The following is a 23,313-nucleotide window of genomic DNA, read 5'->3' on the forward strand; positions in this document are numbered from 1 at the left end:
CCATTTTCCCCGGAACCGAGGTCACTTATCAGTCTGTAGTTCCCCGGGTCACCTCTTGATCCCTTTTTAAAGATGGGCGTAACATTGGCTATCTTCCAATCCTCTGGGATCACGCCTGTTTTCAGGGATAGATTACAGACTTGCTGTAGTAGTTCCGCTATTTCCTCCTTTAGTTCTTTCAGTACCCTAGGGTGGATTCCATCCAGGACCGATCAAACAGTGGAGCTACCAGAATTTCACAAAGATTTTCAGTACCCTTGTATCTACTTATTTAGCCCGTTTGCTATGTCTACTGTGTTTACATAGTTCCTCTCCATTTCTTTCTTCAATAATGAACCACATTATCCATTGATCACTAGATGCCAAATCACCCACAGTAACATCAGAAATGCCCCACTTGTAAGAAACAAGTCCAGTATGACCCTTTACCACTTGGGTCCTGTGACAAATTGCTGGACATTTTTTCCCTGAAGAGGATTCAAGATCTTCTGCTATCTACTTCTAAAACAACCCTGCAATAAGGGTGCCCCAATCAACATCTAGCATATTGAAATCACCTATTAGAAATAGAAACATAATGGCAGATAAAGGCCAAATGGCCCATCCAGTCTGCCTATCCGCAGTAATCATTATCTCTTCCTCTCTAAGAGATCCCACATGACTATCCACACAACTATCCCACACTTTCTTGAATTTAGTCTTAGTATTTCTTCTTTCATAACTATATTGTGAATGACCTCAATTAAATCTGTCCATGTCCTCTGCCTGTGAAGGAGGCCTGCATATCGCATCAATGTAAGTCTTGCTTTTTTGTCATTTTAATCTGTAAAATATACCACTTCTTTTTTTTTATTCCTATTTTGTTCTTTCTAAATAGATTATAGCCCAGTATAACTATATCCCGGTCATTGTTCTCGCTGAACAATATCTGTGACCACCCTGAACTCTTAAGTCATAAGAACATAAGAATAGCCCTACTGGCTCAGACTAATGGTCGATCTAGACCAGTATCTTCTCTTTATGGAGGCCAATCCAAGTCACTGGTACCTGGCAAAAACCCAAAGAGTAGCAGCATTCCATGCCTGCTTCTTCCATCACAGCCTCTTGATCCAGAACCTTACTTTCCAAACTGCAGGCATTAGTATACCTAGCTTTTATAGAGATTATTTTTTCCCATTCCTCTAGAGAAGGGATCTCAAAGTCCCTTGAGGGCCGCAATCCAGTCAGGTTTTCAGGATTTCCCCAATGAATATGCATTGAAAGCAGTGCATGCACATAGATCTCATACATATTCATTGGGGAAATCCTGAAAATCCAACTGGATTGCGGCCCTCAAGGAGGGACTTTGAGACCCCTGCTCTAGAGGTATTGTGTTTTCATTTACCTGAAAACTTTCAATTACTTTGATATTTATTTTTTCACTCATTCCTGTTTAGACTCCTCTTTAGTAAGTTAACCAGTCAACTGCAAAAGACACGCTATCTCCTTTTTATGGACACCATCCCTGCTAAGTAGCACCTTGGTCTATCATCCCATATAATCTCTGACCATGCAATCATTGATAGGACCTTAGCACCTCTGCTTATGTCCTTTACACTTAACAAAGAGTGATGAGAACACCACCTGTGCGTCCCTTTCTCTCAAAGAGCCATGAAGTCATTTTTTAACATGTGAGGTGGGATTCCTAGCTGTAACATTTCATGCTTACATGAAAGAGCAGCAACATCCAATAGCAGGCTTGGTCAGTCTTGGGAATGTTTGCATAATGTCTCAGATCTTGACATCAGGCAGACCACATAAATCTTGGGACATTACACTATATACCATTTCTTATATTCTGCTACAACTGTAATTCAGTGTGGATTACCATTATAAGACTAGGTATACATTGGAGCTAGTCATCAAAATACAGAATTAAAGCTAAGAAATCACATAATTATAAAATAGAAAAGTTTTCAGTCTTTTCTGGTGAAAAAAAAAAGATTTTTTTTTTTCTTCCTAATGGCAAAGTGCCACAATGTAGTGCCTGGTAACATAAACCATACCATACGTCTATGCAGATGATACCAAAATCTGCAATAGAGTAGACATGCCGGATGGTGTGAATAACATGATAGACCTGGCGAAGCTTGAAGATTGGTCTGAAATTTGGCAGCTAAAATTTAATGCTAAGAAATGCAAGGTTGTGCATTGGGGCTGCAAAAACCCGAGGGAATGGTACAGTTTAGGGGGTGAAGAACTTACGTGCATGACAGAAGAGCGGTACTTAGGTGTGTTTCTCCCCCCTCCCCCCCCCGACAGAGTTCTGAAGCTTTTCCTCCATTTACATTTATTATTTTTTTTTTTGCATTTATGCCAATATACCATTTATAGCTTGTTTTGTTGGTTCTGTATGTTTAAATAGTACAAGCTATGGAGTTTTTGTTGGTTTATTGAAACCTACTATTTACCCTTCTCCATTGAGACTATTGGCCATTTAAACCTAATCTCTCTCTTCTGTCTTTCAACCAGTTCTTAATCCATAATTGGAAATTATCTCCTATTCCATGACTTTCTAATTTCCTCATAAGTCTTTCATGAGGTACTTTGTCAAATGTTTTTTGAAAGTCCAAATACACAATATTAACCCGTTTACCTTTATTCACATGTTCATTCATCCCTTCAAAGAAATGAAGTAGATTGGTGAGGCAAGATTTCCCTTGATAAAATCCATGTTGACTTTCTCTCATTAATCTATTCTTATGTATATGTTCTGTCATTTTGTTATTTATAATGGTCTCCAACAGACTCACCGGTGTATAATTTCACAGATATCTCTGAAATCAGTGCCTCTAATCTTTCAGTACTACGAAGTAAAATGACAAATTACTGACAATAGTTCTGCATGTTCATTTTTGAATTCTATTAGCACTCTGGGATGTGTACCATCCAGTACAGGCAATATTACTGTCCAATTTGTCACATTGACCAATTAACATCTACCAGTGTTAGAGATTTTTTTGAGTTTCTCTGATTCTTCAGAATTGAACACCATTTCTGGCACCGGTAACTCCCTCACATCTTCCTCAGTGAAGATCGAAGCAAAGAATTCATTTAATCTCTCTGCTATAACCTTGTCTTCCCTGAGACCCCCTTATACCCTTTGGTCATCTAGTGGTCCAACAGATTCTTTTCCCAGCTTCTTGCTTTTAATATACCTTAAAAACACTTGCTGTGTTTATTTTGCTTCTAGCACAATCTTATTTTCAAGGTCTCTCTCTGCCATCCTTATTAGTGCCTTGCATTTGACTTGCCATTCCTTGTGTTGTTTACAATTATTTTCAGTTGGATCCTTCAACTTTCTGAAGGATTCTCTTAGTTATAATAGCTTCCTTCACCTTACTCATTACCCATGCTGGTTACCATTTGGTGGTCTTCCTCATATTTTAAAAACATGGAATATATCTAGTGTGGGCTGATGTAAATTTTTGACCTTTGCAGCTGCTTTCTAAGGGCCCGTTTTACAAAGCCACGCTAGCGGCTGCTGCGTGGTAATGGTCCCGAAGCCCATAGAGATTTAAAGGGCTTCGGGGCTGTTGCCACGCGGCAGCTGCTAGCGTGGCTTTGTAAAACAGGCCCTAAGTTTCTTTTTTGCCATTCTAATGTTCTCCTTTTTTAAATGCTATTGTATTGGATTTCCTGGGTGAACTTATTCCAGGGATTATATCAAATCTGATCATGTTATGATCACTTTTATTGAGCATCCCAAGCACCATTACCTCCCACACTAATTTGTGCACACCACTAAGAACTAGGTCTGGAATTGCTTTGCCTCTTGTTGGTTCCTGAACCTGCTGCTCCTTAAAGCAGTCCTTGATTTCATCAAGGAATTTTATCTCCCTAGAATGCCCTGATGTCATATTTACTCAGTCAATATTGGATAGTTGAAATCGCCCATTATTATTGTGTTACTCAGTTTGTTAGCCTCTCCAGTTTTTGATAACATTTTAGCATCTTGTTTGTTCATCCTGATCAGGTGGACAGTAGTACACTCCCATTGCTATCCTTTTCCCCTTTACATATGGAATTTATACCCATAGGGATTCCAAGGTGTGTTTGGCTCCTGTAGAATTTTCAGTCCATTTGATTCAAGACCCTCCTTAATGTATATAATGCTACCCTCATCCATGCATTGAGACTCTAGAGCTCTGCATGTCTCTTGGGTCCAGCATGTGGAACAGGGAGCACTTCTGAAAATGCTACCCTGGAGGTTCTGTATTTTAAATTTCCTACCTAAGAGCCTAAATTTGGCTTCGCAAACCTCCCTACCACATTTCCCTATGTCATTGGTACCCACATGTACCAAGACAGCAGGCTCCTCCCCAGCACTGTCTAAAATCTTACCTAGGTGATGCATGAGATCCACCAGCTTTGCACCAGGCAGACAAGTGAGAAAGCAATCTTCATGTCCACCAGCTTGCCCAGCTATCTACTTGACTAATGATTGAATATCGCACTATAACAGCCACCCTAACCCGATGTGAGACGACATTGCATCCCCTGATGGACAGGTGCTGGCTATAGGATTGCTTCCTACCTCACCAGGGTGATGCTTTCTTTTAAGAAGACCTCCTCCTTCCTCTGAGGCAGCAGAGGAGGTGGAACTTCTCTACAAAGTCGCTGTAGGTCTTTATGCACCTCTCTTGTATCCCTCAGCTCTTCCAATCTGCTATGCTAGCCTCAAGAGATTGGAGTTCTTTCCACCGAGTACACACATAAGACCTCTCGCCAACTGGGAGATAAACATGTGACACTTAGTGCAAAAGAATGGATAGCCCCCATCTTGCTGCTGGACTTTTGCCTGCCTCATTATATTGATGATTTATTTAAGTTGCTAAGGGAGTTGGAAATATGGATATTGAAAATTGTTTGGCATTGTTTTAATGGTAGCAATTCCTTGCTTCTATTTAGCCTAGGTTTTAGTTATTCCCAAGATGTGTAAATGCTGCTCTCAGAAGACATCATGAATCAGTAAGATTTCTTAGTAGTTAATCCATTATTTACCAGGCCTGTGTTTTCAAAGCATGACAAGTGCTGTGGATTGCTTGGGTATGACAGTGCAGTTATTGGGTAAAATGCAGGTGTTTTAACCTCTAGTACTTTGATAAATCCTACCAACGAAGGATATATGTTTCCTGTTTGTGCACACTATCTTGCTATCTTGGCCTATTGGTCCAAGGCACATTCTTGGTATTTGTTGTTTTTAGATACAAGAATAAAACAAGGCAATCGATCCACTATAGAATCCAATGTGGAATAGAAGACAGTAAGCAGATCATATGGAGATAAAAGCAAAGATTAATACACATTTTTTTGTTTATCAGTCACATGCCCCTGAGGCAGCCTTTCAGGTGAAATGCATCGGGCACTGTTCCTGGAAGCACCTTGATTAAATCTTGCTTTTATCTCTATGATCTACTTATTATCTTCTGTTACATGTTGGTTTTAGATACTGTTTATAGAAACCTTTTCATACACATTAATTTTTCTGTGGCTAATACTGATGCAATAAACTGTTATGAAATTATTGATGTACTCTTCTTTTTTGAATTTATATGCATTTAACCTATTTATTGTAACCGAGTATATTTTTTAAATGCATACATTAGGAAACTGCATTAAAGCTCAGTGTACAGTTTTGACACTTCTCACATCTTCTGTGCTTAGTTTGTAGAGCAAATTGGGATATGTATAAATTCTTAGCTGTTCTTTCTCTAAAATACCCAAATGTATGTATGTAACAGTCTTATTTTGGAAAAAAAAATTCAATACATTTTGGAAAATGTTTTCGTTGATTTGACTTGTAATCTACTGTTCTTGTGAAGGATTTTCTGAATTTCTTTTTCAATCTAGAACATCCAGTAGTAATCCAGGAATTAGAGGTGCAATATAAGGACGACATTCCACAAGTGCAGGTAAGATGTTAGGAGATAGTGTTAGTAGTGGTGATTAAGGGTTGTTTCCTGGATGCGTTTTGTTTGAAATAAAATGGGAAATTTTAGTGAAGTGACTTGCTTTTATAAAATCTTGTTTTCTTATGGGTTTAACACATGTCAGGGCCCATGCTTTGAACCCCTGGATACACTTATTGAGGTTTGAGGTCTCTATGGTATAGAAGTGACTTTTCACTTCTGCCCCATTGGTATTGGCAGACTTAATCCAGCACCATTTTTATTAAAAGAACTAGCAGTAATACTGGCCTCTGACTATCCTTCAGGTTTTTTCCCCCTCCTACTGCCATTTGCAGTTGCGGTACCAGATGACAGAGGCCAGGAAGACTTCTAAAACTGGTAGAAGATTGAAGACCCAGGGAGGGTCTGCAGGAAAGTTGTTTTTTTTTTTCTTACAAAGACTTAAACTGTTTTGTGTGTTATGCGCCCCCTCCACCAATAAAATGAAGCTATACAGAAAACTATACAATGAAATGAAAAATGTTTGTGCATAGCTCCATTGAGGAGGAATAGCCTCCATGGGCAAGAATGGATTTTATTTCCATGCTACAGTGCAATGGTTATCTAAGCCTGGGTTATCAATAAACTATAATCATAAGACATGGGTATTATTGATCTCCTGAGATCTGATCTAACTACAATGATGAAAATGAAGGATGTAGATTTAATAGAGCTATGCCTTGGCAGCAGTCTTGACCAAAAATTGACTATTACCATCACTAATATGTGTAATGCTACTTAGACCACAACACTGTCCAAAAACACACAAACCATAAAATACATTCAAGTCAGAAGATATCTGGCAGGCCAACTAGGAATAACTAGTATTCACAAAAATCAGACCCGATGTGGGCCATGTTTCAGAAAATGCTTGCACCAGAGGCACAATATCTTAAAATAAATAATTAGAGCTGTATGTTGATTTAACATTTTATTAATAGCTATTGGTTCCTTGTGACTCTGGGCAAGTCACAAGTAAACCTCCATGGCCCCAGGTACAAAATAAGTACCTATATAATATGTAAACTGCCTTCACTATAGCCATAGAAAGGTGGTATATAAAATCCCATCCTCCATATTTTCTGTAATCTCCTCCCCACCCCCAGATCATCCACTCAGCCATTGATTCTACTGGTGGTCCCTCCAGGTCTTCTTGCAGGTCTATAACTCGCTCCCCTCTCTGTATCCACAGTTTTCATCTGCCCTTCCCCACTGGTGTACTTTAGGTGGTCGTCATGTTGGTCCACAGCAGTGACAGTATTTTACATACACTGCCTGAGGCCTGCTCTGAAGCTTTTCCTCTGGCCCTTCCTGACTTCTCTGACCTCACTTCCTGTTTCTGCTTGGGCAGGACTAGTCAGGGAAATGCTTCAGACCAGTTCGCAGTCATTACGTTTGCCGTGAAGCAACAGAAGACTATCTTTTAAGGTAGACTGGTATGAAGGACTGATGATGCTGAATTGTAGCTGAAGGAAAGATGCTGGGAGTAGAAGAGAGCAGAAGAGATGTTTGGAGGAGACTGCTTTTACAAAGGTGCATTAGGGCCTTAACGTGCAGAATAGCGCACGCTAAAATGCCGCACGTGCTAGCTGCTACTGCCTCTTCTTGAGCAGGCGGTAGTTTTTCGGCTAGCGCACCTTTGTAAAAGGAGCCCTGGATGTTGAAACATGATTGGTTTTCTTAATTTGGATTAATTTTTTTAATTGTAATGAATGCATTAATTATTAGTATTAGCTGCAGTTAACTTTGAACCCTAATATAAATAGACATTTGTCAAAACATGACCATAGCAAGTCAAATTTTGCTAGTGCAGTCCTTTGTACCACACTGGTTGTTTTCTTCAGTTTGCCTACTTTGCTTTGCCACTGTTGTGGTTTCCAAAAGCAAAGGCAATCCTTGTTCAACAGAGTTCAGTCTACTCATAGACACAGAAAAATGAAGGCAGATAATGACCCTAAGGCCTACCCTATGTCCTATCCATGCCATTTACTATTGCTTTCTTGATTTCAGATAGGGGTCATTCCATCCCAAGTGGTCTAAAATAATAAAAGCTCCCCATCATTATGTCAAAGATTTTATTCAAAATTTGTATGCAGAACTAGTACATCATCAATAAAAAAAAAAAAAAGTTTCCCAAAATATCAGATCCTTAGCTGCAATAGTCACTGAGCTAGACCCACCCTTGTTTTACTGGGTGCTGGTAGTATCATGCACAGCAGTGAATAAATTGTCATATTTAATTGCTCATAAAGCTGACAATAATTGATGAAAAGTGCAAATTTTGGGGCACTCCAGCACAACATTTATGCTAGTTTCAGCGATTCTAGTATGAGCATCATGGATGCAAAAGCCCGCATAAAAATTTTGCTCAAAGTATGCCTTAAATCTTGTCGCACTTTGGCATGACAGATTTTTATCAGTTTATCAGTTGCTAAAACTAAACTAAACCTTAAGTTTATATACCGCATCCTCTCCATAATTATAGAGCTCGGCACGTTTTACAAGAGTTTAATAAAGGAAGGAGTAGCATAGAGGGGTTGGATGTTGAGTCCAGGGGGGAAGAGAACATTACAATTTTGTGAAGAGCCTAGTTTTCATGTGCTTACTGAATAATTGGAAGGAGCCCAGAATCCGTAGTGGGGCAGTAAGATTATTCCAGAGCTCTGTGATTCTGAAAAAGAGAGATTTGCCCAATTTTCCCACATAGAGGATACCTTTTAGCGAGGGGAAAGATAGTTTAAGTTTTTGGGTGGGCCTGGTGGTGTCAGGGCTCGAGGAGTTCCAAGAAAGCACGATTAGTGGAGAGAGGATGCCATGTAGGATCTAAAAATTAGGCAGGTGCATTTGAAATGAACTCTGGAAATTATTGAGAGCCAGTGAAGTTTGGACAGAAGTGGAGAAACTTGATCGAATTTGCATTTTGCGAAGATCAGCTTGGCCGCAATGTTCTGAATTAGCTGAAGTCTTTGAAGACTTTTTTTTAGTTAGAATTAGATAGATGGAATTGCAATAGTCTAGTCTGGAGAGGATGATAGATTGAACAAGTACGGCGAAATGTTGTTGGCGGAAGCAGGATCTCACTTTCCTCAGTATGTGGAGACTAAAGAAGCATGATTTTCCCAGGGAGTTGAGGTGGTCGTTGAAGGAAAGAGAAGAGTCGATAATGATGCCTAGGACTTTGCTAGAGAACTTGAGCTGCAGTGTGGCTCCAGAGGGAAGTGAGAAGAGGGTAGGTAGCTGTTCTAATTTTGGACTGAGCCAGAGTAGTTTCGTTTTGAACTCGTTCAGTTTCATTTGAACTGAGAGGGACCAGAATTGGAGTTTCGTTATGCAGGCTGTGATGTTCTCAGAGAGGTTGGTAAGGTTCGAGTCTGTCTCCATAAGGACAAGGATGTCATCAGCATATGTATAGATAGTTTTGAAGGGAGATAAATGGAAGAGTTTCAGGGAGGACATATAGATGTTGAAGAGAATAGGGGATAGGGGTGATCCCTGCGGGACTCCGCAAGTCAGTTTCCAAGGAGCAGACGTGGTGCCATTTGTGTTGACAGTGTAGGAGTGGGTACGTAAGAAGTTTGAAAACCACTTTAAACTGTGGAGTCGATGCCGATCTCAGAAAGTTGATAAATTAGAATATCGTGATGGATGACATCAAAAGCTGCAGAGAGATCAAATTGTAATAAGACAGCAAATTTATTGCGAGAATGTAGTTGTTGTACCTTTGAGATTAATGAGACCAGTAGGGATTTGGTGCTGAAGTTGGGTCTGAAGCCGTGTTGGTAAGGTAAGAGAATGAAGAATCTCTCTAGGTAAGATGAGAGCTGGGTAGAAATGATGGCCTCTAGCATTTTAGTCAGGAGAGGGATATTTGCTATGGGATGGTAGTTAGATGGTGAGGAAGGGTCAAGATCGGCTTTTTTCAGTAATGGGGACAAGGCGATATGTCCCATTTCTGCGGAGAATAGGCCCGATAGTAAAGTAGAGTTTAAGTCTGGTGAGGGATGAGATGACTGCGCGGGAATATTCTCGTATAGGTAGGACTACGGCAGCTCAAGGCAGCCATTTCCTATGAGCAATCTGCACGTGGCAGGAGCGTGAGAAGATCGCTCCTGCCTGAAAACCTGTTAGACCACCAGGTAAGGCTTAAAGGGAGGCTTTCAGGGCTTAAAATAGCCGGGGGATGCGAGGGTTAGAGGCAGAACTGGCCCGAATATTATTCACGATTTTTTAATTTTCTTGGGTTGGTTCTGCCCCTAACCACTGAGAAAACGGAGGGGGAAGTGTAGAAGCTCACAATAAACAATACTGTAGAACCTTTAGAAATCTTTGACAAGCATAAAACATTTAGAAATACAATGGTATTCAAATTATCGCCTCAAAAAACAAAACCCAAAAGACTACAAAAGCCAATACAGTCCAAAACAATAAAAATAAAAAATTGGCTAAACAGTCCTCTCCCTTAAAGGAAAAGTGCAGGCTTAAGATTTAAATAATGGACATCAGTATGAGCCTTTATGCATGAACGAGGGACTATAGGCTCGGGCAGTGCCTTCATAGATGTCAAGCATAAAACTTAATGAGAGTAGCCCCGTACATCATATAGTCTGTATAAGAGTTAACACTCAAATAGTGTAAATAAAGAATAATCAATGCCTTGTAAATTTAACCATCAAGAAGGAGGACAAAATAGAAAATAATGAAAATAATAAAGCCAAGATGAAAAAAAATAATAAAAAAGAAAAATCTGAAAAAGGCATCAATAGACTCGCAAGGACCACAAAATATACAAAAAGTGGTTAAAGTGCAAGTGCTGAAAAAAGGTTCAAATTGTGATGCTTTAAAATTCCATATTATATAAGTTAATATTATGAGTCTTAAGTGTTAAAAAAGTCAAGTCATTAATCTGAATGTTTTATCAGACTACAAACGTGATATCCATAAGGAAAAATTCATGTGAAAGTGAAAAATATGTAGGAACTTCAATCGATAAGAGTACAGTTCATGAATACAAATTTCATAGCATAACTTATGTAATAAAAAGCTTATCAAAAAATATCATAAGTTGAAAGTTCATAGCACCAATATAGAGTTCATAGCACTACCAATGCTATAGAATTTTTTCAAAAACTTTATAAATATAAATTCTTTTTTATTTATTAAATTTATTAATTGTTACAACATATAACAAATTCAGACAATTAAACAATTGTAAAGAGTTCCTCTATATCAAAATTAAAAATAATAGTATTCATCAAGTCCACATTATTAAGGGCTGACTATTCCTGTTGGAGCCTTTATCAAAAGCAATAATTAAACATCAATATCTTCAACGTTAATACACTCTAGAGTCAAGCAAAATAATTATCATCATTTTCATTCTCATTCCATCTCAGCCTCTGCATTAATAACAGGCAAAGTATCCAATTTAGGTTTGTCTATAAGAAAATTCTCTAAATGAGTTGGATCTAGGAAAATATATTTGGTATCTTGATATACCACCAAACACTTACAGGGGAACTTAAGGAAAAATAAAGCACCTACACTCAGGGCTTTAGCCTTAAGTTGTAGGAATTGCTTCCTCCTGTATTGTGTTTGTTTAGAGACATCTGGAAAAACATTAATCTGTTGACCACAGAACATAGCATTTTTATTTATAAAATACAGTTTAAGAATATCTTGTTTTTCCATCTCGGTCCTAAAAGTGACTAATATTGTTGCTCTTTTGGCTATATAGTCTTTAGATGACTCAAGAAATTGGGAAATATTCAAACTATCGGGGGACACTAATTGATCTTTCCCCCCTTCTTCTGAAATCTTTGTAATACCACTAGGCAAATAATAAATATTATCTGGGGAAAAATTTTCTAAACCAGTATATGATAGTACATCTTTTAAATACATTTTAAGTAGTTCTAGAAGAGAGAGAAAATGAGAGAGAGGAAAATTCAGAAATCTGAGGTTCTTAGATCTCAAAGCGTTCTCCATTTTTTCCAACTATAAATGTAATAAAGTATTATCCTTTACTTGAGATACAACACAAGATTGCATTACAGATACAGATGTTTCTATTTTATCCAATTTCTTTCCCATATTTACCAATTGAGTATCATGCTCAGCCACTTTATTTATTATTTCTGAGGAAAACTGACATAATTGCACTACTGTGCCCTGTAGTGAACTCTCAATTCTATTTACTACAATCCAGACATCTTGCAATGTAATTAATTTATTGCCCAACTCAGGCCTAAGAGTAGGACTAGTAGGCATTGAAACAGGAGACACCGTAAAGGATAGTTCCCCCTTTGAAATATTTTTAGAATCCAGGTCAGAAAGTAATGGGGAGGCTAAGTCTGACCCTGATTGGGAAATGGAGTCAGCCTTCTCTGGTAAGGGAGTAAGAGGTTGAGGTGGAGGCGTGGGTTCACCAGATGAAAGAGAGGCAGATTGGGATCGAAAATCAGTCTTACTTTCAGATATCGCTGTTAAAACTGATAGATGACGATCCATTGGTTCAATTACATTTGAAGGTGATGAAGAAATAATCTTAGCTTTTCGCTTTCCTATTATTCTTCCCAATTGCTCCTCGCTCCTCCTGGCTCCGAAGGGGCTCCAAAGGGGCGTGTCCTGGCCCTTTGGCCACGCCCCTTCGGACACGTGGCCTTGAGCATGCTTCCGCAGGCCGCGTTCCGCGGCTCACCCAGATCTTGTACTGAGGAGAGAGGACCTCTCCTCGAATCGGCAACTGCCGGTAGTGGCTGCAGGGGTGCCTGACTGGAGAGTGGAAACTCCGGCAGGAAGCAGTCAGCCCTCTTTCCTCCACGGCTCACCCAGATCTTGTACTGAGGAGAGAGGACCTCTCCTCGAATCGGCAACTGCCGGTAGTGGCTGCAGGGGTGCCTGACTGGAGAGTGGAAACTCCGGCAGGAAGCAGTCAGCCCTCTTTCCTCTGCGGCTCACCCAGATCTTGTACTGAGGAGAGAGGACCTCTCCTCGAATCGGCAACTGCTGGTAGTGGCTGCAGGGGTGCCTGACTGGAGAGTGTAAACTCCTGCAGGAAGCAGTTAGCTCTATAAATATAAATTCATAGCACTACTAGTCAGTGGCGTACCTAGGGTATGTGGCACCTGGGGCCCATCATTTTTTGACACCCCCCCCCCCACCCTCCATGTAAAAAATATTTTTTGTAATAACCATGAAATGGTATAAATGGTCAGAATAGAAACGGGGAGTGAAAATATTCTTTTATTGAACCTCATATATGTAACCATTATTCCAAACATAACATAACATAAATTATGTCTGAATTGTCATGACATCAGAAGTACGTATGGAGTAGTTGCAGGTGATGCTTGGGACAGTTCTGATTGTGTTAGTTCGGTTTTATGTGTTTTTTGAATAGAAGGATTTTTATTTCTTTTTTGAAGGTTTTGTAGTCTGTGGTCGAGGTCAATAGGTTGTAGAGTTGGGGGTCGAGTGTTAGGAGGTTGTCGAACAGTTTTTTTCTTTTGACGTTTTTGGTTGGAGGGTGTGTGAATGGTGTGCGAGTTCTGTGTCTGGTTGAGGTGGATTTAATTATTTAGTTGAAGAAATTAGTTACCCCCCCCCCATTCCACACACATTAATTCTCTTCCATTTTTGTTCCCATTATAAAAAATACTGATAAGTTCCCAGAAAAAAAATACATTAAAATAAGAAGTGAAACCAAAGGCCCCTACAGATGAGAACATAACATAAGAATAGCCTAACTGGGTCAGACCAATGGTCCATCATGCCCAGTAGCCCATTCTCATGGTAGCCAAACCAGGTCACTAGTACCTGGTCAAAACCCAAAGAGTAGCAACATTCCATGCTACCAATCCAGGGCAAGCAGACACTCCCCTTGTCTTAATAACAGACTATGGACTTTTCCTCCAGGAATTTGTCCAAATCTTTCTTAAAACCAGCTAAGCTATCTGCTTTTACCATAACTTCTGGCCACTTCATTTTTAAGCTTAGATCTTTCCTTCCAAACAGAGACCTTGCTAGATGTCAAATGCAACACAAGGGAACTTCACACGGACTTAGCTGTGCAGGAAATGTGAATCTCTTCATACACCCACCTATAGTGCAAAAATGTGCAAAGGTCTGTTTTTTGTTTTATTTTCTTTCGATCACTAGATAGCCTAATGCCACACAAGCAGCACTGTTACAAAAGGTCAATGCTAAGGTTAACAAAGTTTCCTTCCTTGGACCACAAGGAGATACTGACAAACCACTGGAAGAGATCCCAAAACAACTACCTAGGCACAATACCCAAAGACCCACTCAGTGTGTGAACCAGTTGAGTGGAGTGGACTAACGGGGGGGTGGAAATGGGCCCGGAGTTTGCTCAGGAGAATTTCCCAGACCACCTCTTCCTCTCAACACATTGACACACTGCCGCTGCCACCACACCACCACCACTAGGAACACCTCACTGGGTAGGCCAGCAATGCTTATAAACTTTATAAAACACATTATTATATATTTTTTATAAAGCACATATTTTAACTGAACTCTCTGACATCCTCAGCCTTTCCATTCACAAAAATAGAAGGAAGAAAAGTTCCCATTTCCTGCTGTCTCATGTCCCCGGCCTATACAATATTTTTCTTCTGCAGACCCTTCAAAAGTCTGATCAAATCCTCATTTCACTTGCATTATAAAGTACTGAGGATGCCATCTCTCCCCTTTCCCAGGTCCTAAAGTCTGAGACAGTAGCGCAAACTGCCCAATTCAGGAAGAAAAATTTCGATTCAGCTTATTTAATTGGTTTTTCGATTCGATTTTTCTGCCCAGTTGGGTGATTTTTTTCAAAAATCCTGGTGGGTTTTATAGCTTTTTCACCCCCTGTGTTGAGTATTTTGGCTTCTCCTAACCACACTGGCGCTGTGGTGTAAATAAAATAAAGAAACAAAAAGGACTTTTCCTCTCTCTATTAAATCCTAGCTCACGTATTTGATCTAACACCAGCTCTGGCAGGATACACATTTCAAATCTGACATATTGTAATCACAAAACAGAAAATAAAATTAATTTTTCTACCTTTTGTTGTCTGGTTATTTTTCAAATCTTGTTGGTCCCAGGCTCTGGTTGTCTTCTGATAACTTGCTTGCCAGGGTCTCCTTTCTTCATACTAACCATCCATCTGCCATCTCTGTCCTCCCTTTCCATTTCCCTTCCCTCCCCAGGAAGTCTGGTATCTTTCCTTTTTTTCATCTCCCTCCACGGATTCACCTTTTCTTAACTACCCTTTCATCCGGCATCTCTCCCTCCTTCCCCACCACCCCAGGGCCCACCATCTCTCCCTTTCTTTTCCCAATTACCCTCCTATCCAGTATCTCTATCCCTCCTCCAAACCATCCCTTGTGTCCAATTTCTCTCCCTTTCTGTAACTTCCCTCCCTAAATCCCATGGTCCATCATCTCTCTCCCTCTCCTCTATTTTCAGACCCATTATTTCTTCCCCCCCCCAAAATCTGGCATATGCACATCTCTTTGAACACCCTCTTCCCTCTATGTACTTCTACACCAGGGTCCCCCCCAAAGGTCTGTCCCCCCCCTTGAAGGCCTGCACCCCCTTGAAGGCCTGTCCCCCCCCTTAAAGGCCTGCCTGCCTGCACCCCCCTTGAGGCCTGCACCCCCTTGTAGGCCTGTCCCCCCTTAAAGGCCTGCCTGCCTGCACCCCTCCAGAAGGCCTGCAGCCCCCCTGAAAGCCTGTCCCCCCCTTGATGGCCTTTCCCACCCCCCATTCCCCCCCCCCCTTAAAGGCCTGCCTGTCCCCCCCTTGAAGGCCTGCCTGCCTGTCCCCCCCCCTGAAAGCCTGTCTCCCCCATGAAGGCTTGTCTCCCCCCTTTAAGGCCTGCATCTCCCTCTGAAGGCTTGTCCCTCCCCTTGAAGGCCTGCACCCCCCCCGAAGGCTGCACCCCCCCAGAAGGCCTGCAGTCCCCCGAAGGCCTGCACCTCCTTGAAGGCCTGTCCCCCCTTTGAAGGCCTGTCCCACCCCCCTGTCCCCCCCTTAAAGGCCTGCCTGCCTGTCCCACCCCCAAAAGCCTGTCTCCCCCAATGAAGGCTTGTCCCCCCCTTTAAGGCCTGCATCTCCCCCTGAAGGCCTGCCTGCCCGCCACCCCCTCCCACCCCCCATCCAGAGGTCCGGTTCTTCCCCTCTGGCCTCCCCGCACCATTTAGAGTAGAAGCAGCCTGCAACAAGATCTCGATGTCAGCGAACTTGAGCTGCTTGTGCTGTCCTCCGCCGCGGACCCGCCCCACTCCTCTGACGTCAGTGGAGGGGGCGGGACCGCGGCGGAGGACAGCATGAAGCAGCGCAAGATCGCTGACATCGTGATCTTGCTGCAGGCTGCTTCGGTACTCTTAATGGTGCGGGGAGGCCAGAGAGGAAGAACCAGACATTGGGGGGGGGGGGGAGACCGGACGCCGGAGCACCCCCTCAGGGCTCGCACCCGGGGTGGACCGCCCCTCCCGCCCCCCCTTGGTACGCCACTGCTACAAGTTAATAACACCATCTCCATTGTATAAATTGTCACAAAATTCATTGATACAAAAAAGTATACTTAGCTGCGTCTTATTACATCACATATTTTGCTTTGAAAAATCAATATCGCCATTTTTTATTTTTATTCAAATTATCGAACATAAATGCAAATATTGCACGTCATACTGCTAAGCTTTCCGAACTTTGAGGTGAATTTATACATTTATGACAGTGGCAGTGTAAAATCAAAAGGAATGCATCTTATTGAGTAAAATATAGCAGACTCTTTTTTTATAATTGACCCTGAAAATTGATGAATTTCAGCCCGTGTCAATGATGCCAAATTATATATTCTTCCTACTCGTTTCATCTCCTAATTAGGATTTATTGTAAACCATTCAGATTATTATGATGGGTGATATATCAAGCAAATAATAAACTTGAAGGAATGTTGTGATGCAGCTATTCATGCAGAATTACTGCAAACTTGAGAGTGAAGTGTCCAATGCAAGGATAATCTATGATAAAAATCTGAAGACTGTATTTACAGTTCCTCTAGAATTATCGCAGCTAATAAACTGGTCAAAATCTGTTGTAACAAGCTGTGACAATTTATTGAGCACACTTTAAGCAAATGTTTTAGGTGGGCTTTTGTATCCATGATGCTCATACTAGCATCATTGCAACTAGCAGAAAAAGATATACTGGACTTCCCAAAATTAGCACCCTTGACCAATTTTTCTCAATTTGAAAAGCAACTAAAAATGACACATTATTCATCACTGTGCACAATAGTGCCAACATCTAGCCAGACAAGTGGGTCTAGCTCAGTGACTATTGCAGTTAGGAATCCAAAAGCTTAGGAAAATTATCTTATTACCTGGACTATTCAATGCTCAAATTTTGAACAAAATCAGAAATATAATAATGGGGATCATTGGACCACTTGGCATGGAATGAGCCATAGCATAGCCACTGCCACCTTGACTGGGAGGCTATTTCACATATTCACCACCCTTCCTTGAAGTGTTTTCCTTTTCAGTTTCATCCTATTTTCTCTTATTCAAGATCTTACTTTCCAGACTCCTCATCACTTCTCTGCTGTTCTACCAAAGTATACATACTCGTATTGAGATCCTTGGCTGTTCTCATATGCTTTGATGAAGACCACTAACCATTTTAGTAGCCATCTTGCTATCCAGTTCCATTGCTATTGCTTTATTTTTGAAGATGCAGTCTCTAGAATTGTTCATTGTATTCTGAATGAGAGAGACAGACATCAGCATCTTTTTCCTGCTGGCTGTTCCTCTCCCTATTTACCTGAGCATTCTTATGCCATCATTTTTTTACCTGTTTGGCCATGTTAAGATAACCAGTTAGGATCATGCACAAAAGTATTTGCCCAAAAGTACTTATCTCTCTTATTTATTTATTGAATTTATTTCAATCATATTTGAAATAAACAGTATCCACCACAAATCAAATTATACAGGAAATAATTTTTAAAAAAATAAAATAACATTATTTCAACTGTTACTTAGTCCACAATCACTGGAGAAGGAGTTTCAACAAAATCAAAGATTAATTTACTCCAACATTTATTTAGAAAAAGGACGCAAACCTGAATTAATCCCAACCTACTAACTTAGAGCTTTTATTCCTGAGTATTGGCAGGGATACTTACAGATCTCACATCATTTTCTAAGATAAATCCCGTCAATCGTGCAGACTCAAAGAAAATATATCTAGCTCCCTTGAAATTAACAAGGCATTTACATGGGAATCTTAATACAAAGTCGCACCCATTTTTAAAACCTGGGGTCTCCATAGCAAAAAATTTCCTTTTTTTTTTTTTTTTTTGTTACTTTGGACAGATCTGGATACATTCTTATCTTAATATCTGGATACAAAATATCTTAATATTTAAAAAACAACTTAAACAGCCACTCTCTATCTGAATCTAACGCAAATTGAACAAATAATGTGGCAAACGTAATTTGTTCTGAATCTGACTTCTCTAATAAATTTGTCAAGTCCAAAACATCTACCGCTGATTCCTGGGTCTCTCTCTTATTTATTTATTTATTTATTTATTTAACAGACTTATAGCCTACTTATGAGGGGTGTTAAATAATTAATCTACCTGAGTATGAAAGAAAGTAGCAAGTGTATTGAAATAAGTTTGTGAATGTTGTGACATGTCTCAGGGTTGCTCATGCATAGTTGTGGCTCAGTGTTAGCCTAACTTTCCAAGTGACAGGATGTCAGGAGAATCCTCATGCAAATCAAGTAAGAAACTGCTAAGTTAGAGCATTGTTCAGTGATATAACTTCTCATAAAAGAAGGGAAAAAGGCAAAGGAGATCCATGAATTGCAGTTTATGGTCAGTCTGCCCCATTATTCTACAAAGTAAAATTTTGGAGCAAGCAGTGTAGAGGGTCCATAGAAGATGAACCTCACACTGGACGACCGGTGGAAGCAACTTGCACAGAAATGTGCAAGAAAATTAAGGATCTAATTATGTTGGACAAATTAAGATTTCCGAAATAGCTGAAGAAATGGGCATCTCGGCAGATACAGTTTGGAAAATAATTCATGAAAAGTTGGATGTGTCCAAGGTTAGTGCAAGATGGGGTCTAAGAATGCTGACACCATGTCAGAAGGCCATGAGTCTACAGTGCTGTCAGGAAAACTTGGAGATGCTCTGTGAAGACCAAGTGAATTTTTTTCATTGTTAGATGACTGGAGATGAGACTTGGGTCTATCACAGAGCTCCTGAGTCCAAAATGGAGTCAATGCAGTAGAAGCATAAGTCATTCCCCATCCCCCAAAAAGTTCAAGTCAGAAAAATCTGGGAGACAAGAGCAGGATGTGTAGATGAATGCTTCTGGTTCTTTTGACTTTTTTTTTTTTTGTATATTACTTGAATTTTACTTCTCTTATACCTAAAAGAAGAGGGAGGCAGTGCTTAAATTATCTTTCCCATCGTTAAGGCATTATCTATATTAGAAAATTAGGGAAATCTCTTTACTTTAAAACTATTGAGCTTTAGAACAATTTTCCTATCTAACTGTAATTTGGGCTGTTCCAATTATTTCGAAAACATCTGAAAGCTTGGCTATTTTCAGAAATGTAACTTTTGGTGCTTTCTTAAACAATTCACTAAGTTTTATTATTTTCCTTTCTTTAGATTTTTTGTAAACCAGTCTGAGCTCTATCTTTTATAGAGAAGATGCAGTATATAAGCTTAAGTTTTAGTTTAGTTATCCCTCCACCTGTTCCTTCAACTTTGTCTCCACGTCAGACTGTAATAACATCATATACAGTTCCTGCAGCAATGTCTGGTGATTCTGATATTGGGTTGAGGGAAGAACCCAGTCAGGACAATGAGTTTTCGTTGAACCTAGGAGGATCCAATTCACTCCTGTGGGAAAAATAATATGATTTGCCATGGACCCTGGGAGTTTACCTAGGCCTAGATTCTAAAAAAAACTGCATTAAAAAAACAACAGGCTGCTATCACAGCCATTCTGGTAGCAATTTTAAAAAAGCGAGTCATTCTCCAAAAAATGCTCATTCAAATGAGGTTGGAAAAGAGTAGCAAAGACTCTCTAAATTTACATGTGCCCATCGCTGATGATAGTGATGGGCACATGCATAGAATAAACGCAAAAAGAAAAAACAAATTTCACCAAAACCACAACAGCAGGAGAGATGTTAAATCTCTCTCGCTGCTAAGTGAGCCCTCTCCCTGCAGTGGGAAGAGGTGCCCACTCTCTCACTGCCGAGTAAACCCTTCTCCCTGCAGTGGGAGAGGTTCCCCCTCTGTCTCGCTGCCAAGTAAACCCCCTGCAGTGGGAGAGGTGCCCACTTTCTCCCACTACCAAGTGACCCCCCCCCCAAGCAGCAGGAGAGATGCCCATTTTCTCGCACTGCCACACAACACCCCACCTCTGCTTCTGATACCAGGCACCCTCTCCCCTTTACCTTGATTTAAATGGTTGACTGGAGGGATGCCTACTCTCTTCAAAATGGGCCTTCCCCTCCCCGGTGCATACTGGGATGAACCGGGGAGGGGCCTGAGGCACTGAATGGCCCAGGTTTTTTAAGGCCTTTCCTATGGAAGGGGCCTTATGTGGCTGGGCCAATCAGAGACTTAGGCCCCTCTCCAGATGTATCAGTGAGAAGCCTAAGGCTCTGATTGGCCCAGAAACCTAAGGCCCCTTCTATAGGAGGGGCTTTAAACAACCTGGGCCAATCAGAGCCTTAAGCCCCTTTCCAATGCATCTCAGGATGCACCGGGGAGGAAAAGCCCATTTTGAAGAGGCGAGCCAGCTGGCCAGAGGGAGTAGGCATCCCTCCAGTCAGCCATTTAAATCAAGATAAGGGGAAGAGGATGCTGGGTGTTGGAGGCAGGGGTGGGTGTTGTGTGGCAGCAGGAAAGTGTGGGCATCTCTCCCGTTGTTTTAAACCAGTGTTCTTCAACCTTTTGACACCTATGGACCGGCGGAAATAAAATAATTATTTTGTGGACCTGTACTGGTCCGTGGACCGGCAGTTGAAAAACACTGGGCTAAGTCATGCCATCTCCACCCAATCTCCGGCCCAGACCTCGCCCCAATAATAGTACTAATTGTAACATCATTTTTTCCATCCATTTTTCATATATATATAATCGTATTAACAACACATAATGGTTAACCACAAAATTAAAATACACAAAGCACACTGTATGCTTTTCAACATTCATTCCTACCAGAAAACAGATAATCCCATGCAAATGTAGGATCAAAAACTAAAAATACTAATATTCACAAACAAACCCTAAGATGCAAGACTCTGCAAGCAGTACAACCAGTAGCGTACTAAGGGGGGGGAGGTCCACCCCAAGGGGGTGCACAGCCGGCCACCTTCCCTATTTTGCCGCTCACCACCATATCCCGGCACCGGCTCCCCCGCAGCGTTATTCCTTAACCCGGCCGGCAACTGGTAGGTGCCGACAAAAGATGAGGCGGGCTGGTGGGCGGGGAAAAAGCGTCCGGCCCACAAGGCTTCACCTCCGGCGTCAATTCTAATGTCGGAGGGTAAGTTCTGGGCCAGCCAATCGCTGTCTGGCTGGCCGGCAACTTCCTCCCCGTTAGAACTGAGCCGGAAGTGAAATCTTGTGGACCCGATGCTTGTACGTGTCGGGCCTAGCTCTGGGAAGGAGCAGGGAGAAATTGGCTGCCGGTTTGGGGGTGGGGGTAAGGAAAGAGTCGTGGAAGTGGAGAAATCGGCATGATGGCTTTGTGGGGGCTAGGGGGAGAGAGAAAGAAAGGCAGAAATAAAGAGGGGGGCCAGGGGGAGTGAGAAAGAAAGGCAGAAATAAAGAGGGGGGCCAGGGGGAAAGAGAAAAAGGCAGAAATAAAGAGGGGGCTGGGGGAGAGAGAAAGAAAGAGGGGGGACCAGGAGGAGAAAGAAGAAGGACCAGAGACTTATGAAATCACCAGACAAAAAGGTAGGAAAAATGATTTTATTTTCAATTTAGTGATCAAAATGTGTCCATTTTGAGAATTTATATCTGCTGTCTATATTTTGCACTATGGCCCTCTTTTACTAAACCGCAATAGTGGTTTTTAGCGCAGGGAGCCTATGAGCGTCGAGAGCAGCGTGGGGCATTCAGCACAGCTCCCTGCACTAAAAACCACTATCGTGGTTTAGTAAAAAGGGTGGAGGTATTTGTATATTTTTGTATAGTTGTTACTGAAGTGACATTGCATAGAGTCATCTGCCTTGACCTCTTTGAAAACTCCCCCGAATATAAATGATAATTAAAATTTTCTCTGCGTACAGTGTGCTTTGTGTTTTTTTTAAATTTTATTATTGGTAGATCATTTTGACTTGGTCATTTTAAAAGTAACTCGCAAGCCCAAAAAGTGTGGGCATCCCTTCTGTAAACAGTGGTGTCCGTCCCAGCTTGTGCTTCCTCCGGTGGTTGTTTCACTTCTGGCCGGCTCCCCTGCTCAAAGCCGCGGGTATCGGCTCCTCACGCAATCTGCGGCTGCATCAGAAATGTTCCCTCTGACGTCACGATGTCAGAGAGAAGGCTTCCAACGCAGCCGCGGATCATGTGAACCTGCTGCTTTGAGCAGGGGAACTGGCCAGACATGCTGGGCAGGGAAGAGATGTTCCTGCTGCACAGGGGGGGGGGAAGAAATCCTGCACAGGGAAGGGGGAGAAATGCTACTGCTGCACAGGGAAGGGGGTGAGAAAAATGCTGCTGCTGCTGCACCCAATTGGGGAGAGAAAGGGAAGAAGGGAGATGGAAGACAAGGGAGAGGAACCAGAGATGCCAAGTCCATGGGAGGGATGGAAAGGAAAGGAGATACCAGAACATGGAGGGGGAGGAAGAGATGCCATGGCATGGGGGGAGGGAAGGAGATAGAGATAGAGATACCTCACCATGGTGTGGAGTGGGAAGGAAGGGAAAGAGAGAGATGCCAAAGCATAGGGAGGGGTGGAGACAGAAAAATGGAGAGGGGGTGAAGCTGAAATGAATCATGTGCAAAGGAGAGAAGGGACCCCAGATATACAGTTTATTGAAGGGACATAGAAAGAGGGAAGATGCCATATGGAAGAGAGAGAGAGGGTGGACGGTAGATGGAAGGGGCAGAAGGAGTGTGGGCAGTAGATGGAAGGGGTAGAGAGAGAGGGCAGAAGCTGGGTGGAAGGGGCAAAGAGAGGGCAGATGTTGCATGGAAGGGAGAGAGGACAAGTGCTGTATAGAAAGAAGAGAGAAACGATGATTAAAGCAGAAACGACAAAAGGTAGAAAG

The 23,313-nt window shown here is 41.6% G+C and overlaps 1 protein-coding gene across 7 annotated transcripts in view; it reads left to right on the plus strand.

The window, feature by feature from the left end:
• FMN2 (formin 2) overlaps nt 1–23,313 on the plus strand; it is a 587,410-nt gene that overhangs the window by 84,062 nt on the left and 480,035 nt on the right. For all 7 annotated transcript variants that reach the window (XM_033938052.1, XM_033938050.1, XM_033938054.1 and 4 more), the window contains exon 5: nt 5,893–5,954. In XM_033938052.1, coding sequence (XP_033793943.1) covers nt 5,893–5,954 — 62 coding nt within the window. The remainder of the gene's footprint in view (nt 1–5,892; nt 5,955–23,313) is intronic.

Source organism: Geotrypetes seraphini, chromosome 3 (assembly GCF_902459505.1).
Source record: "Geotrypetes seraphini chromosome 3, aGeoSer1.1, whole genome shotgun sequence".
In the NCBI taxonomy this organism is placed as follows: domain Eukaryota; kingdom Metazoa; phylum Chordata; class Amphibia; order Gymnophiona; family Dermophiidae; genus Geotrypetes; species Geotrypetes seraphini.